This window comes from Sinohyriopsis cumingii, chromosome 4, assembly GCF_028554795.1.
Source record: "Sinohyriopsis cumingii isolate HCF-2022 chromosome 4, ASM2855479v2, whole genome shotgun sequence".
Classification (NCBI taxonomy): Eukaryota; Metazoa; Mollusca; class Bivalvia; order Unionida; family Unionidae; genus Sinohyriopsis; species Sinohyriopsis cumingii.
Window position 1 is genome coordinate 60,526,256 of NC_142964.1, and position 15,008 is coordinate 60,541,263.

General features: G+C 36.1%; 1 protein-coding gene across 1 annotated transcript; it reads left to right on the forward strand.

Annotated features, from left to right (window-relative positions):
• Positions 1-5,258: 5,258 nt before the first annotated feature.
• LOC149801263 (uncharacterized) lies at positions 5,259-13,268 on the forward strand. Its single transcript, XM_089955327.1, has 4 exons — positions 5,259-5,432; positions 6,207-6,233; positions 12,479-12,548; positions 13,118-13,268. Exons 1-4 carry the CDS (start codon positions 5,384-5,386, stop codon positions 13,167-13,169), a joined length of 198 nt encoding a protein of 65 aa, XP_089811453.1. The 5' UTR covers positions 5,259-5,383; the 3' UTR covers positions 13,170-13,268.
• Positions 13,269-15,008: the final 1,740 nt, after the last annotated feature.

A 15,008-nucleotide genomic window follows, 5' to 3' on the forward strand; every position in this document is an offset into this window, starting at 1 on the left:
TACGCAAATCTATTTTTTTTCTTTGTTTTTTTTTTTTTTTTTTTTTTTTAATCGTTTTACTGGCTCAGAGTAGACCAACTGGTATGGGAAATATCGTTGAACTAAATCTGACACGTATAGTGTTTATTATAAGTTGCCCCATCATCATCACCATTGACCAACCCACTGTTCGTGTGTATAACGTATGCTATATATCGGTTATATCAAAGCCGAACGATTTTCAAACTTGATCTTATGCTGTACATTTCTCCACAAATTGATTGCCATTCAGTGAGAGTAAAGTGCCGTACCCAGGGGAATACCAATGAAGCCAACTTGGGTTGGTCAGGCAAGATTGGACTCCGAAGCCCACTGACTATTAGCCAAGAATAATTACTACTGAGCCACACTGGCCCAGATTGATCAAAAAAGTTAAATGGATTCTCTATTGTGATAAGATTATTGGTCTGATTTCAGCTTTGAGAGATATATTTAATATATGGTATAAGTATTCCACCAAATAAGTGCAAAACAAACTTCAGTTAAATCAGTAATAGCATTTATTACTCACTGCCTTATAAGCTTGGTCAATGGCCATAATGGTAGAGACATTGTGTCTTATTGTATCAGACAAAAGGTGCCTTTTCATCAATTCCACACAGGTCGGTAAGTTCATGCTTCGCGAGTAAGTTGAAAACTCGGCAAGAACGTATAAAAAAGTTGAAAACTAGGATATTTGTTTTTCATTCATTGGCTTTTCAAAGATTTCAGACAAAATATGTTTCGGTTTAACGAAGACGAGAACTGACTGAGAAGCATACATAGGTTAACCAAAGTCGATTTTGAAAATACATGAAAGGTAGAAAACCACCTGACATGAATCTCAGTGATACTGGATTCATGAATAAAATATTAATGTGATATACATTAGATAGAAAAAAGATTGTTTAATGAGGAAGTTAGGAAATCCGTATATCTATTACTGAAAATTATCACTTTTAGTGCAAAAGTATGTCCCGTTACATTTCAAGAGTTCAAATAAATCGGTCATTTTTATGTTGAGTTTGGAACGTCTTGTGGCATTGACAATACAATTATGAACATGTTAAGTATAAAAGAACTTGGATCATGTCAGTTTTTGACTCCTTTCGTTAAGTCGGTTTTGGTGTTTGAGCACATTCTTGTTCAATTAACACATAATTACACTTTCTAGGAGAGGGAATAAGCCTAGATATGACCTACACAAATTAGCGTTTCTGTCAGTAGGTGTGTTTTAAGTCATTTATTAACAGCTAAATGTAAGGTTTGTAAACGATTTTGTTAATTATCATCGCATACTGATCAAAGGTCTTCTATTTTGCGTTAGCTAACTCTCTCCAGGGGTGAGGTTATGGGGGGGGGGGGCGACATCCTTCGGAAGCTTCATGATTGCAATATGGCTTCTTTTATATTCCATGAACTAATTGTTGTCGGTAAACAATTAAGCCTTTTTGTATACAGTCGTTATTGATGGAGGGGCTATGACACAAAATGGAAGTACGGGATACTAAAAGACCTGCACGATCTAGGTCTAAAAGGCCGTCTGCCCTCTTTCATATCCAACTTCCTCTCCGACAGAGAATTCAAGGTACGAGTGGGCTGTACTCTCTCAGATTTGCACGAGCAAGAGATGGGTGTGCCCCAGGGCAGTATTTTATCTGTGACACTTTTCAATATCAAAATTAATAACATCACCAAGTGTTTGACTCCTGGTGTGGATTGCTCACTATATGTTGATGATTTTCTCATATGTTATCGGTCAAAGCACGTGCATACAATTGAAAGACAACTACAGCAAAATATCAACAAGATTCAAAATTGGGCTAGTACGAACGGTTTCAAATTCTCGAAATCAAAAACGGTATGTATGCATTTCTGTCAATTACGACGACACCACGATGAACCTAAACTCACGCTGGACGGAACACCTATTCCAGTTGTTGAGGAAACAAAATTTTTGGGTATTATCTTTGACAGAAAACTGACTTTTATTCCACACCTAAAAAACTTGAAAGCCAAATGCTTAAAAGCACTTGACCTACTTCAAGTAGTAGCGCACACTGACTGGGGTGCTGATAGAAAAGTCATCCTGAATTTATATAGAACGTTTATTCGCTCCAAACTAGACTATGGTTGCGTTGTGTATGGTTCTGCCAGAAAATCGTATCTTAAAATGCTTGATCCAATTCATCATCAGGGAATAAGACTGGCTCTGGGAACATTTAAAACATCCCCGTGTGAAAGCCTTCTAGCTGAGGCGAATGAACCACCGTTATCGCATCGTAGAGAAATGCTTTCCGCACAGTATGCTCTCAAATTAAAATCAAACCCTCTGAATTCTGCTTTTTCGGCTGTTTTTCAACCCAAATACAAAACTTTATACGAAAATAAACCAAACGCCATACCTTCCTTTGGCATTAGAATATCATCCAGCCTTGACACTACAAATATAGATCTTTCAAAAATTCAGAAAACATCCATCTCCGAAACAGCACCCTGGCTAATTAAACAACCAAATGTACGTTTTACGCTACACGATGGAAAAAAATCCGAAACAAACCCTTCTATCTTCCACAACTCTTACCATGAACTCCTCACCGAATTTAAAAACTACACCAGAATTTACACTGATGGCTCAAAGGATGAGGAAAAGGCTACTGCAGCATTTGTTTGTGGAAATCACACAACGCAAGTTCGCTTACCAAATGGAGCATCAATTTTTACAGCCGAAATTAGAGCAATAGACCTTGCTCTGCAACATATAGAAAAGAACCGTATTTTAAACAGTATCATCTTCTCCGACTCGCTATCAGTACTCCAGTCACTACACAATAGAAAACTGGAGAACCCATTATTGAAAAACATACTCGAAAAAAATACCGATCTGAGTGTCTCCCACAATATAATATACTGTTGGTTACCTAGCCACATTGGTATTAAAGGTAACGAAAAAGCAGATCGCGCTGCTAAAATGGCCCTTTCTCAAGAACCATCTGATTTTAAAATACCATATACTGATTTTAAACCTTGTATCAGAAAGTTCTTACGTCAGAAGTGGCAGGCATCATGGAATGATACTGTAAATAACAAACTTCATGCAATCAAACCAACTCTAGGAGAGTGGACTCCTTCCTACAGAACCATTCGTAGGGAGGAGGTAGTCATTGCAAGAATCCGAATTGGTCATACTTATATCACCCACACCCACATACTAAAAGGTGAAGACCCACCAGAGTGCGTTTCTTGCAATGAACCATTCACTGTCAAGCACTTTATGATAGAGTGCTTTGACCTACAACCTACGCGCGATCGTTATTACGTTGTGCATGACATGAAAGAACTTTTTGATAATATAAACATCACTCGTATTATCGAGTTCTTGAAAGCCGTAAATATTTACTCTAAACTCTGACTTTTATGCTATCACCTTGTGCAGTTTTATGCAATATACATACCGTCCCATTTTAATACCTATTCATCTTTTTTACATCTCCCGTTGATCGGGAAGCTTTATTTTGCACCATTACCATCTTACCGTTTTTAATTTCAACCATTTGTTCTTTTATATCGCTGGTCGATATAGAACCTTTTATAAGTTTTAAAAGATCATACAAGTAACACTTTGTTTGGCGCTAAATAGCCTAAAAGTGCTGATGCGCCGTTAAAAAACAAACAATCAATCAATCATTTTACATCTCCCGTTGATTGGGAAGCTTTATTTTGCACCGTTACCATCTTACCGTTTTTAATTTCAACCATTTGTTCTTTTATATCGCTGGTCGATATAGAACCTTTTATAAGTTTTAGAAGATTATACAAGTAACACTTTGTTTGGCGCTAAATAGCCTAAAAGTGCTGATGCGCCGTTAAAAAACAAACAATCAATCAATCAATCGATGGAGGGGATGCTTTTCACAATCCATGGCATGTAAGCGCAGAAGACATTTTCTTCGAATAAAGTATTGCACCTTACTGAGTACTTCACTCATGACTTCATATAGTTAAGCTAAAATACAAACTGCATTTACGCTTGGGGGGCCCCGAGTGGCCGAGTGGTCTAAAGCGCTCTCCGCTACGGATCACTGCCATCTCACCTCTGTCTGCGTAGGTTCGAGTCTAGGATTCAGCCAATGTGGGTATGTGAGAAAGCTTGCCAGTAGCTTCTCGTGGGTCGGTGGTTCTTTCCGGGGTTTTCCCGGGTTCTTCCTCCACCATTAATACTGTCCGCCATGTATAGCCCTATCGTGTGCTGAAAAATGGCGTTAAACCGTACAACAACAACAACAACAAAGCATTTACGCTTACATTGTATGTAAATACTTTGTGTACTAATTTTTGTTACATGCAGTTATATTAGGAATATGCAAAAGATGTGTGAAAAACTTTAAATTGTGAATTCTGTGTGTGTATGTGTGTGTCGGAGGAGGAATAACTGATTGTCATTGGGAAGGAGTTATTATATGTACATTAACGGGCGGAGATTGTGATGGTTAGTCACAAAAGCTGCTCTAGTTTGACTTACCTAATAAATCAACAACAAAAAATGAAGGTTTTACTGTTATAGCATTTATTCGAACTATTCATTACGCAATCACAACGCAGGTATTACGCAGGTAACAAAAGAAAAAAGGATGTCGGGTTGCATGTCAACATTACTGCTCGAGTTTTATTACTAATACGTCAGACAAAATGAAAATCGTGTACATAATAATTTTAACAGTTTTTCATTTTTTTTAAATACAGACAGGACACTTGTATTACGCATTTAATAATGATACCAACATGTTGTTTTGCTTGTCAACATTCATGTGTAACATGCGAGTCTAAACTAATGCGGTACAAATGCATGTGACAGTACACTGGAGAATTCAAGCTGCCGTCTGTTTACAGCTGAAAAAAGTAAGCAATATAACAAATATCTTTATACACACGGTCATTTCGAGGAAACAAAATGATATAAAGCCCCTATTAGTTGCTTTGTGTTGATAGTGACAGAATTTGGTAAGCAATGACGATGTATGTATGTTGTTTGTTTATATCTGTCTCTTTGCCAGTCTGTATATATGCATGTTTCTTTAAAATACAACATGAACATGTAAGACGTGTCATCAACCTATCAAATTAGCTGACGTTTCCAATTTGTTATATACTTCTATTTGGCAAAGACGTAATTACTACGCGTTTAATGATACCAGGATGTTGGTTTTATTTTTAACAATCATGCGTAGTATACGAATCCAGTTTAATCCGGTTCAAAACGGTGTGAGGTATACCTGGAAACATATAAATTGCGGTATGTTTAGTACTAAAACGTTTTGGGGAATAAGCTAAACATCTTTATATACATCGTCATTCCAAGACAAAAATGATTAAAGCACACATTATTTGCTTTGTGTTGATGGCGACCTTGCTGGGTAAGTACTAAATATTTTATTACGATCTGCGTTATCTCTATGTATGTATGTATGTATGTATGTATGTATGCATGCATGCATGTATGGATGTATTCTTAAAAGACAGCGTCAGTGTGAAATACGTGTCATCTAGTTACCAAATTGGCTAATTATTTTGATATGAATCATTGTATATATTTTATTAGCTGTCGCTCTCTTTGCCAATATTATTTGATAATCGACTTGATTCTGGTGTTAATTAATACCCTTTTGGTGGGTATATTGGTGCTAAAGCCTAAAAATAGCACAAGTTTTCATCGAAGTTATAACGGGAAAAAATATTATTTATTATTATTATATTTATTATTAGTACTTCTGGTTTGTCTTCCTTTCCACTGTTTATTGTTCTTTCTTTCCTTTTTCCTTCTTTATTTCTGACATAGTTATTGACTCATCCTGGAAAGGAAACATATATGAAGAATCTAAATCAAATTGTACCGAATATAATGGAAACGTACCGAATGTAATGGTTGTCATTACAAGATCATTGCAAAAATTTATGCCGATTTTCATCCTACATTTTTAGGCTGCAAGTTTGAAACGAAAATTACAAAATTACATTTCCTAGGAGTTAATATATATATATATATATATATATATATATATATATATATATATATATATATATATAGTAAATTTTGTATTTGCCAATATTATCAAACGTACCAGTTTATGGTATCTATCGATTTTTCTTTTGTTACTTGCTTTTTTTAAAAACGTTTGCCATTTTTTCAGGTTTTCATCATGTTGAAGCTGCCCCAGGTACCTTCCATTACTCTCCACCCTCTCTCTCACTCTCTCTGATAATATGCAGTATGCAACTTAAATGTACTCTAAATCATATAAATGCAATATATAATGCAAATTGTACCTATTGACACAAATCCCAATTAGAATGTCCGTTTGATTTTGCCTTTTATTCAATGTCAACTTTTAACAACAAAAAAAGTAAACGAAGATGTATTTAAGTTACGTACACATTGTCTTTGATGTTGTTGCTGGCAATTCTAGTCCTAAACTGTTTTGCTTACCTTTTCTTCTATTAGATTTGCATTTTTTAAAGATCAAAGTTATCACCAAAAAGCGAGCTCGGAATATTTAAGTTAAGTTTCCATGCTTGTATAGAATACAACTCTTACATCTACATGTATAACCTCCATTTACCATTGTAACACTATGAAATTACCCAGTATATGTGCTTTATTTTAGATGCAGTTACATGATCACCAGATCAGGGATACGATTATATGATCACCAAATCCCAGATGCCTGTATATGATCACTAAATCACAGATACGTGTATATGATCGCTAATTCATAGATACGTGTATCTGATCACTAAATCACAGATACGTGTATATGATCACTAAATCATAGATGCCTGTATATGATCCTAAATCGCAGATGCATATATATGACCACTAAATACCATATGTATATATTTGATCACTAAGCACTTTGCAACTCTAGCCTGAACTTGGAACCTTGAACTAGTCATGCAGGAAAATAAACCTAATCACATCTAAGCAATGATACGTAAAACTCTACAGCATAAATAGTTTGTACCAATAGTATAATCAATAGACCGGGCACACATATGTTATCTAGCGTCTATAAGCAAGCTAATGATTGCTATAAAATTGAATGAAATGTTCTGTATAGGTGATATTTTGTCTGAAGAAAAAAATCCGCCCTTTAACAATACAGGATTAAAGGGATGTAACCTGAGCTGAAAAATGAAATGGAAATTCCAAAACTAGAATCAGTAATGAAAGCACATGCATGGGGGTGCAATCAGTCACCCGACATATATTAAAAATATTCAACAACAACCACTGGTCTTTGCAGGAAATCTAGTTATTCAGTTATCTCTCCATGGAAACCTGTGCAAGAACGTTACTGACAGATATCAATATAATAAAAACATAATGCTTAGAAAACTGCTGAGCCTGCTCTAGCCCAAAGTTACCCACTACTTATAAACATACGCTCATGGTTTCTCATTTGGCGGCGTCGTTAAGGGTAGGGTATCCTCAGATGAAGACCACAATTATTCAGTCGCCTTCCCTCTGGTTTCTGAATGTAAATATCCCAATGACCTGCATCATTATATAACGAGTTCATCCCACCCCCATTGATCGCTCGAATAACTCGTTGCAGAACGACGGAATGCACAAATTCTTTAGAATATATTTTTTCAATAGATACGAAACTGGTGTTGCTACGAGTTAATATGCAGATCATGTTTATAACATACGACTTTGATCCGCTCATGTATCGCTGAATCTACTCCGACACATTTTAACGAAAGTTTCTCCAGCCTTGGATATTGCTTGCATAATTCTGGCATAAATCTCTTAAATAAGGGAACAATGTATCCACCATTTCAGAAAAAGTCAACAACGAGAGAGAGAGAGAGAGGGGGTGATTCTATTCAGACTCGATGCATTTCTCAGGAGAATGTAAACTTTGGTTGGTGGTCTACCCTTTTGGAAAAAGGAGATAGTGAAAATTATCGACAGGACCAGGACCTCTAAGATGTACTAGATTATGATAGTAGAAGCGTCACATTACATAAAGCCTATAAGTGGTTCTTTCGGTCTCCAAGGCTTAATATGTCGACATTTTTTGACGACAAAATAGAAGTCTTTCGTAAAAATAATGATCATTGTAGGAGTCATATGAGCTGCAGTAAAACGGGAAAATAGTTGGAAGAGTTATTTTTTTTTTTTAAAAGAATCCGTAATATATACGTCATGCAAGAAATGTGAAAGATAATTTGCACAATATTGATGAAATGTTTGAACATTCTTATAGGGAATAAGTACGAGTGTTAACAAGCAATTAGATAATGTAAGCAATTGTTCATCTCGATTGAATGATAGAGTGAGAGAAGAATACTCCAGAGATGAGTGAGACCATGAAAGCGGCAACCACTGTGAAAGACCTAACTGCTAAGTGCACAGCTGAATTCATAGTGAGATAAAGTCGTTGACTTCAACAAAGGTGGTAGCATGTCTTTCGCCGTGTCACCGGTACTTATTCTAAAAGAAACCAACATTTCTATTATTCTGATGACTGAACATAATTTCAGTCATTCGATGATCATTGAAAACTTTTCTAAATTTCTCCAAACGTGAATAGATGACTTAGTTATATAGCACAACTAGATCATCATATATTTCGTTTTAATACTCTATGGGAAGACGCTGTATTTATTCGTAGATCTAACGAAGAGTTATTAATGTTGCATATCAGGCCTATGCATAAAGCTTCAAAATATCCCTTATATTATATTATATATATATATATATATATATATATATATATATATATATATATATATATATATATATGTGTGTGTGTGTGTGTGTGTGTGTGTTTTCATTTATCACCCTTTAAATCGATTGAGTACGCTAGGAGCACCATTGCTGCGTCTGCCATTTCATGATTGCGAAGCACCGTAAAAAAACTGAAACTTACACTGAACAGTGAAATCTCTGAAGCGAGATGTTTAACGCTTGATGTATTTTTGCAATATAAATCAAGTGACAGACAACATGAGACAGTGGCCAAATGTCATGAAGACATTTACAACCATTTGATCTCATCGAAAGCAGTAGACGGAAGAAAAGAAAAAAAGAACTTTAAAGATTCCAAAGTTATAACTACTTCCAGATTGGAAATATGATACAATTTTGCACAATACATCGAACTTGGAGAATAAAATTATTACGAAAGGAGAAACACGCTCCTCATAGTCAGTAAACAAAGTAAACGCAGCTTATGTTATTTGTACCATGGAGGGGGCTATTGAGAATGGGCGGTGTACATATATGGCGTGCAAAGGACACTCTTGCAGTCATATCGGTGCTTTGTTGTGGAAAATTGAACATGCTATGAGAAATAATCTTAATGGAGCCAGTTGTACTGATACGACAGCTGAGTGGAAGAGGGGTACGAAGAGAAATGTTGAACCGACACACCTTGTAAATATTAAATTTCAGCAACCCCAAAATTGGTGACAGTCCCATTAATGATGACAAAGAAATAGTGCCTTTGCCCGAAACACACCATTTTTTGGGGAGAAATACAGAGTTTAAAACGGCTGTTGGTAATTCACCACTTAAAGCTTTATTTTAAATTAAAGGAACAACGATGAACACAAGTGAACCTTTGAACAGTACAGGTGATACTTCACTTTATGATCATAACAATCATTAAAGCTTATCTTCCTGTGAGAAATGTGTCTGGATGCAGATCATATTAATAAACTGTAAAAATGAAATGGTCAGCTAGTGTAAATGCCCTTTGTGTAGAGACTCTCGAAAATTATGAATTACAGTTAGAAGTGCACACAAAGTACCAATTAAAGAGACAACTCAATGTATCAGTTTCAAAAGGAATCATTTACATTCAAAATTTATTGGCAGCAAATTTACAATAATGTGAAACACAATGAGGTTAAAGCAAAACAATTTTTAAATTTAAATGTATATGTGCAAGCCATGAATGGATTTTAAATGGAGATACTTTGCTAGAAACTAAATTTCCATTTTTTTGTTCAAAATGGAATGCGTTAGAGCAACTATTTGCTAGTGGCAATGTGATATAACGAGTGAAAATGAAAATGTTGTATTAAAATTTAAAGGAGGCAAAGTATTTCATTTACAAGTTCAATTAACTATGTTTTGCACAGGGTTTAGAAAGTGTAAAGTTTGTAGATGTTCAATATGACGATCACTTTGTGAAATAAACATATTGCACCATTGTGAATTTTATTAAAAGAAGATGATGTCATGTTTAGTGAACTAGAACAGGACCATTTGTAGAGCATTAAAAAAATTCGTGAACCTTTAATTGGGATGAATACTGTCTGCTGATCTTTTGCATGAGAAATAAATGTATCGAAACTTTGAAAATGGATTTCTTTCAGTAGGCCATTCATCTAAAACCGTTCTGAGCAAACAGAAAACCTTTTTTGGTAGCATTTTTCTGTTTGAAGCTTTAGTCCACTCGAGTTTCAGAGGAACTAAACACGCGCATTCACTGGGTTTGTTTGTGTTTCACATAAGGATTTTTTCCATCAAATTTATTTTTCCTGAGGTGTTTGTACATCCATTGACTGCACAGAAGTTCCACTGCCTGTTTTATACTTTGCTTTTATATCCATCATAAAAATACATCAATACATGTACAGTCGAAAAACACTAAATGCAAACATAATGCAGCTGATACTGCGACAAACGAATTGTAGGAGTGTAGTTGCTAATGTATCACTGACAGAGAATGGCAACGCAAAAGAAAATTGGCTAAATGCCAGATAAACCTGTGATAAGCCTTGTCAAAATTACAGCCAATCGTCAGTCTTGCATACGAGGCAAACTTTGTGCGCTAAAATCTACCCAAGTATTTACATTATTATTATTATTATTATTAAAGTTCTTGTCAATTGTCTCGAAACACAATTAATTTATCATCTTTCCTTCAAAAGCTCCTTCCATAACTCTATCAGGAAGTAATTTCTGGCGTCGATCTCTGGCCACGCTTTGTCTGTGACCTTCGTTCGCAACTTAGAATTAGGTCAGACCATACTGCCTGGTTTGTTATGTGATAGACAAAAGAACCCGCTTGTCTGTTATTTCTGCACAGCTTTCTATTATTATAACTCTTACTGTAAATTGCCCCTTGTGATTCTAACGTGTAGGAAACACGGTACTAATTATATCGAAATATGGGAACCAACCTGGAAATGTGTGAGTATAAATGGTTTTGGCTGCCAGAATTGGTTAATAATGTAAGTTATGTTTTAAGCAAAAGAATCCTTTGAGAGCTTTTCCTAGTTGTAAGTGAAAAAATAGACATTGTTTTATTGATGGAATTTCCTTCATTAGCAGCCTTGAGTTCCGAACACTAATTACTAAAATTAGCACCTGATTCTTTGGTGCGGCATTTTTCAAACACATGCAGGTCCAGAAAATGCCGCGGCTCATATCCTTTCCTCTACACAGAAGCTGATATTCAGGTTTCATCTATACTGATAAATATAGGCTTGATCATCAGCACATAATTTTAAGTTATTGAATTTTTAATATCATGGTGTTTGCAAAGGTTTCCTATGGGAACTGAATTAGTACCGTGAGTCCTTTATGAGCCTAGAATTTGTTGCAAGATTTTGTGTTAAGTGTTTGCTTTGTATAAGTTGTTTTTAAAAAATGTCCCCTGACGTAATGATTGCTTAGCCCGATGTGTAAACCTTTTGAATATAAATAATTTGTCAATTCTCGTATAGTAGTAGCATGTTGGATTTTATATGCCTTTCCTAAGCATTCTTTGCACGATCATTTGGATTCACAAATGTCAATTCCATGTAGTCCGTGAGAATGCAATGAAGGTGCAGATGTGAGTGTGGGTCAGAGTGTATGTAACTATGAAAATTTGCATTATGCTAAAAATGTTATGCTATCTTCGTTAACATCTCCTTTAACGAAGAAGTTGATCGTAATCATAACCATCATCATTAACATAATTGATAAAATATGTGATTAATCACTCTGCAACACTTGTATTAACTCGGATTCACGGACACTCGATCACTGAAGCGCATTCGCAATACGGCGTCAAATTAGAGGGCTCTGGCTTGGAAATAAACAGAAACAAAAATCTCGTAAGCTTTAGATTGAGTGCCAATCAAAACTGACTTTATATTTGAAGACGTTTCTGGTTGGTCAAAAGTTTAGGCCGAGGCTTAAGCCCGGAGTTGTTTCATATTCTAATCAGAGATGAATGCCATTATTTAAACACTATGATAATGAAAACCGAAATCTTGGGCAACTACTACAACTGCTACCATTTGTTGTTGTTCTTCTCTTTCTTCTTCTTCTTCTCTTTTATTACTTGTGAATAATTCTACATATAACTGTTTGTATGGCGATAAATAGCCTAACAGTGATGACGCGCCGTAAAAATACAATCAATCACTCTTATTATTATTATTATTATCGTAGGATGCGTGATTGTGAATTGCTTTGCGGACCCTTGTATGTTTAAGCGCTGTCCACCAGGAACCATATGCAGGTAACTCTCTCTCTCTCTCTCTTTCTCTCTCTCTCACTCTCTCTCTCTCTCTCTCTCTCTCTCTCTGAACATCTAATTACACGCAAAATCAAGTCATATACATACAGTAACGTACTTAATTAAGAATGAAAAAAAAAACCGCTTTGACAGTGTTAACATTATCTTGTCTCACCTGCCATGAATATTGCAAAAGGACTGGTTCCGTGAATATAATGTAATGCTATGACCTCATATCGGATTGAATGGCATTTTCTATGATGGACACCCCCAAATGGCGTATTGCCAGACCAAAAGATAGCAGATTTAGTGAAAAGGTATTCTTTACTGAAATAATTTTAAATGAAGCAGAAAAAGAAGTGAATAGACAAAGTAGACAAACAAAGAACAAGTACAATAGAAGCAACATGGAGAAGGCAGAGAGAGAAGACAGATGACGACGATAATGATATTGATGATGATGATTAGTAGTATTAGGTCTTTTTAATTATTACAACTACTATGGATAATATAATTACTAAACAAATCACTACCTATGAGAAATACTAATACAACTACTACTACTATTACAGGGCAAACTACTGTGGCGGATGCAATGCTGATTGTGTACCATCCTATGGTTAAACCGGCGATCGGCTTGCAAAACATTCTGGATAGCACTTTAAAAAAAAACTGCTCATGTAATGTACAGTTTACAAATAAACATACATTTGTTACTGTCAAGGCTTTCTTTTGTTATTGTCTAATTGTCTTTTTTCCAACAACTTGCTGGTCACATATACTCACTGACACACACATACATACACACACACACACACACACACACACACGCATATATATATATATATATATATATATATATATATATATATATATATATATATATATATATATATATATATATATATATATAATCTGTGTATCCCTGGTACTTGAAAAGTATCCCCCTCTTGGGCTACATGGTGGGTGGGGAGCACGGGTGCTGAATTTTAAATAAAGCAACATAGATATTTCCACAACAAAATCAAAACAAACGCACCAAAACTCTATCTGACTCGGATGATGAACCATGTAGTGCGGAGTCATTTCCACGCTTCATGGTCATACAGTCTAAAGATGCCACAACATCACTTGCCTCACTATCTCCATTTGTCATCGAAAAGACTATCACAGTATCGATTGGCACACCAAAAAGTGTTAAAAAGTTGCCTTCTTATTGAGTGTGAGCGACGAGGTCAAACAGAAAACATCAAGAAAATGAAAACTTTCTTCGATATCCCAATGGCCTCGTTCGCTCATACCACACTCATTACGTCCAATGGCGCGATTCGCTGTCGTGACTTGGCTGGAGTCACCGACACAGATATCATTGAAGGGATGAATAACGAAGGTGTCACTGCAGTACGCATAATACATATTAAACGTGATAACAATCTGCAGGACACCAACACCATTGTACTCACCTTCAACAAACCAACTGTACTCAAAGTGGTCAAAGTTGGCTTTTTGCAAGTGAAGGTCGAGATCTATATTCCAAACCCCCTTCGGTGCTACAAGTGTCAGAAATACGGCCATCACGAAGATCGTTGCTCAAAAAGCCAAATATGTGGCCGATGCGGAGACAATTCTCATCATGAATCTGATTGTAGAGCAACTCCGCATTGTGTCAACTGTGGAAAGGAGCATCACGCCAATTGCAAGGATTGTGATACCTGGAAACAGGAGAAGGAAATACAGAGGGTAAAATATACATCTAATATACCCTATCCAGAAGCCAGAAAACTCGTTCAGGACAAAACAGCCCGTCCTGGCCCATCCTTCTCCACTGTAGTGAAAAACAATTCGAAAACAGCAAAGGACGCTCAAACACTAACAGATACACCCGAGTCAACACCAAGCTCTTACGCCCCACCCCGATTACCAACCACAAAAAAAAACACCGCATCTACTCAAACTACTTTCAGTAATACCCAACCACCAAAATCACCAAAGACTAAAAACAAATGTCATGGAAGCAGGCAACAAAAGGGGTCAGATGACCCCATCAAACTCTATAACAGGTTTGGAGACATTGAGAACATGGATGCAGAAGACACTGCTTCATGCGCTCAAGTAGCTCCAGACCTGCAAACAAAAGACCCGTACTTCCTCCAGAGAAATAACCACACAAATTGCCTCCGCGAAAGGTCTAACCTAGCTCCACAATCTTCAAATTAAACATATAATGAAGAACACCATCATGCAATGGAACTGTAGAGGACTTAAAGCCAACTACCATGATATTCTTCTGCTTTTAAACGAACATGATCCTGCAGTACTATGCCTTCAGGAAACATTCTTGAAAAATACAGATCACATCACACTTAAAAACTACTCCCTGTTTAACACCTACTCCCAGAATATTGACAGGGCCTCAGGAGGAGCTTCTGTTATTATAAACAACAGAGCCCCTCATAGCGTAAT

Excerpts from the sequence above, each read along its gene's own strand:
- LOC149801263 (XM_089955327.1), top strand. The coding sequence starts at position 5,384 with ATGATTAAAGCACACATTATTTGCTTTGTGTTGATGGCGACCTTGCTG. Across the intron at positions 5,433-6,206 it reads GTTGATGGCGACCTTGCTGG|GTTTTCATCATGTTGAAGCT; the intron begins GTAAGTACTAAA and ends CCATTTTTTCAG. Across the intron at positions 12,549-13,117 it reads CCACCAGGAACCATATGCAG|GGCAAACTACTGTGGCGGAT; the intron begins GTAACTCTCTCT and ends CTACTATTACAG.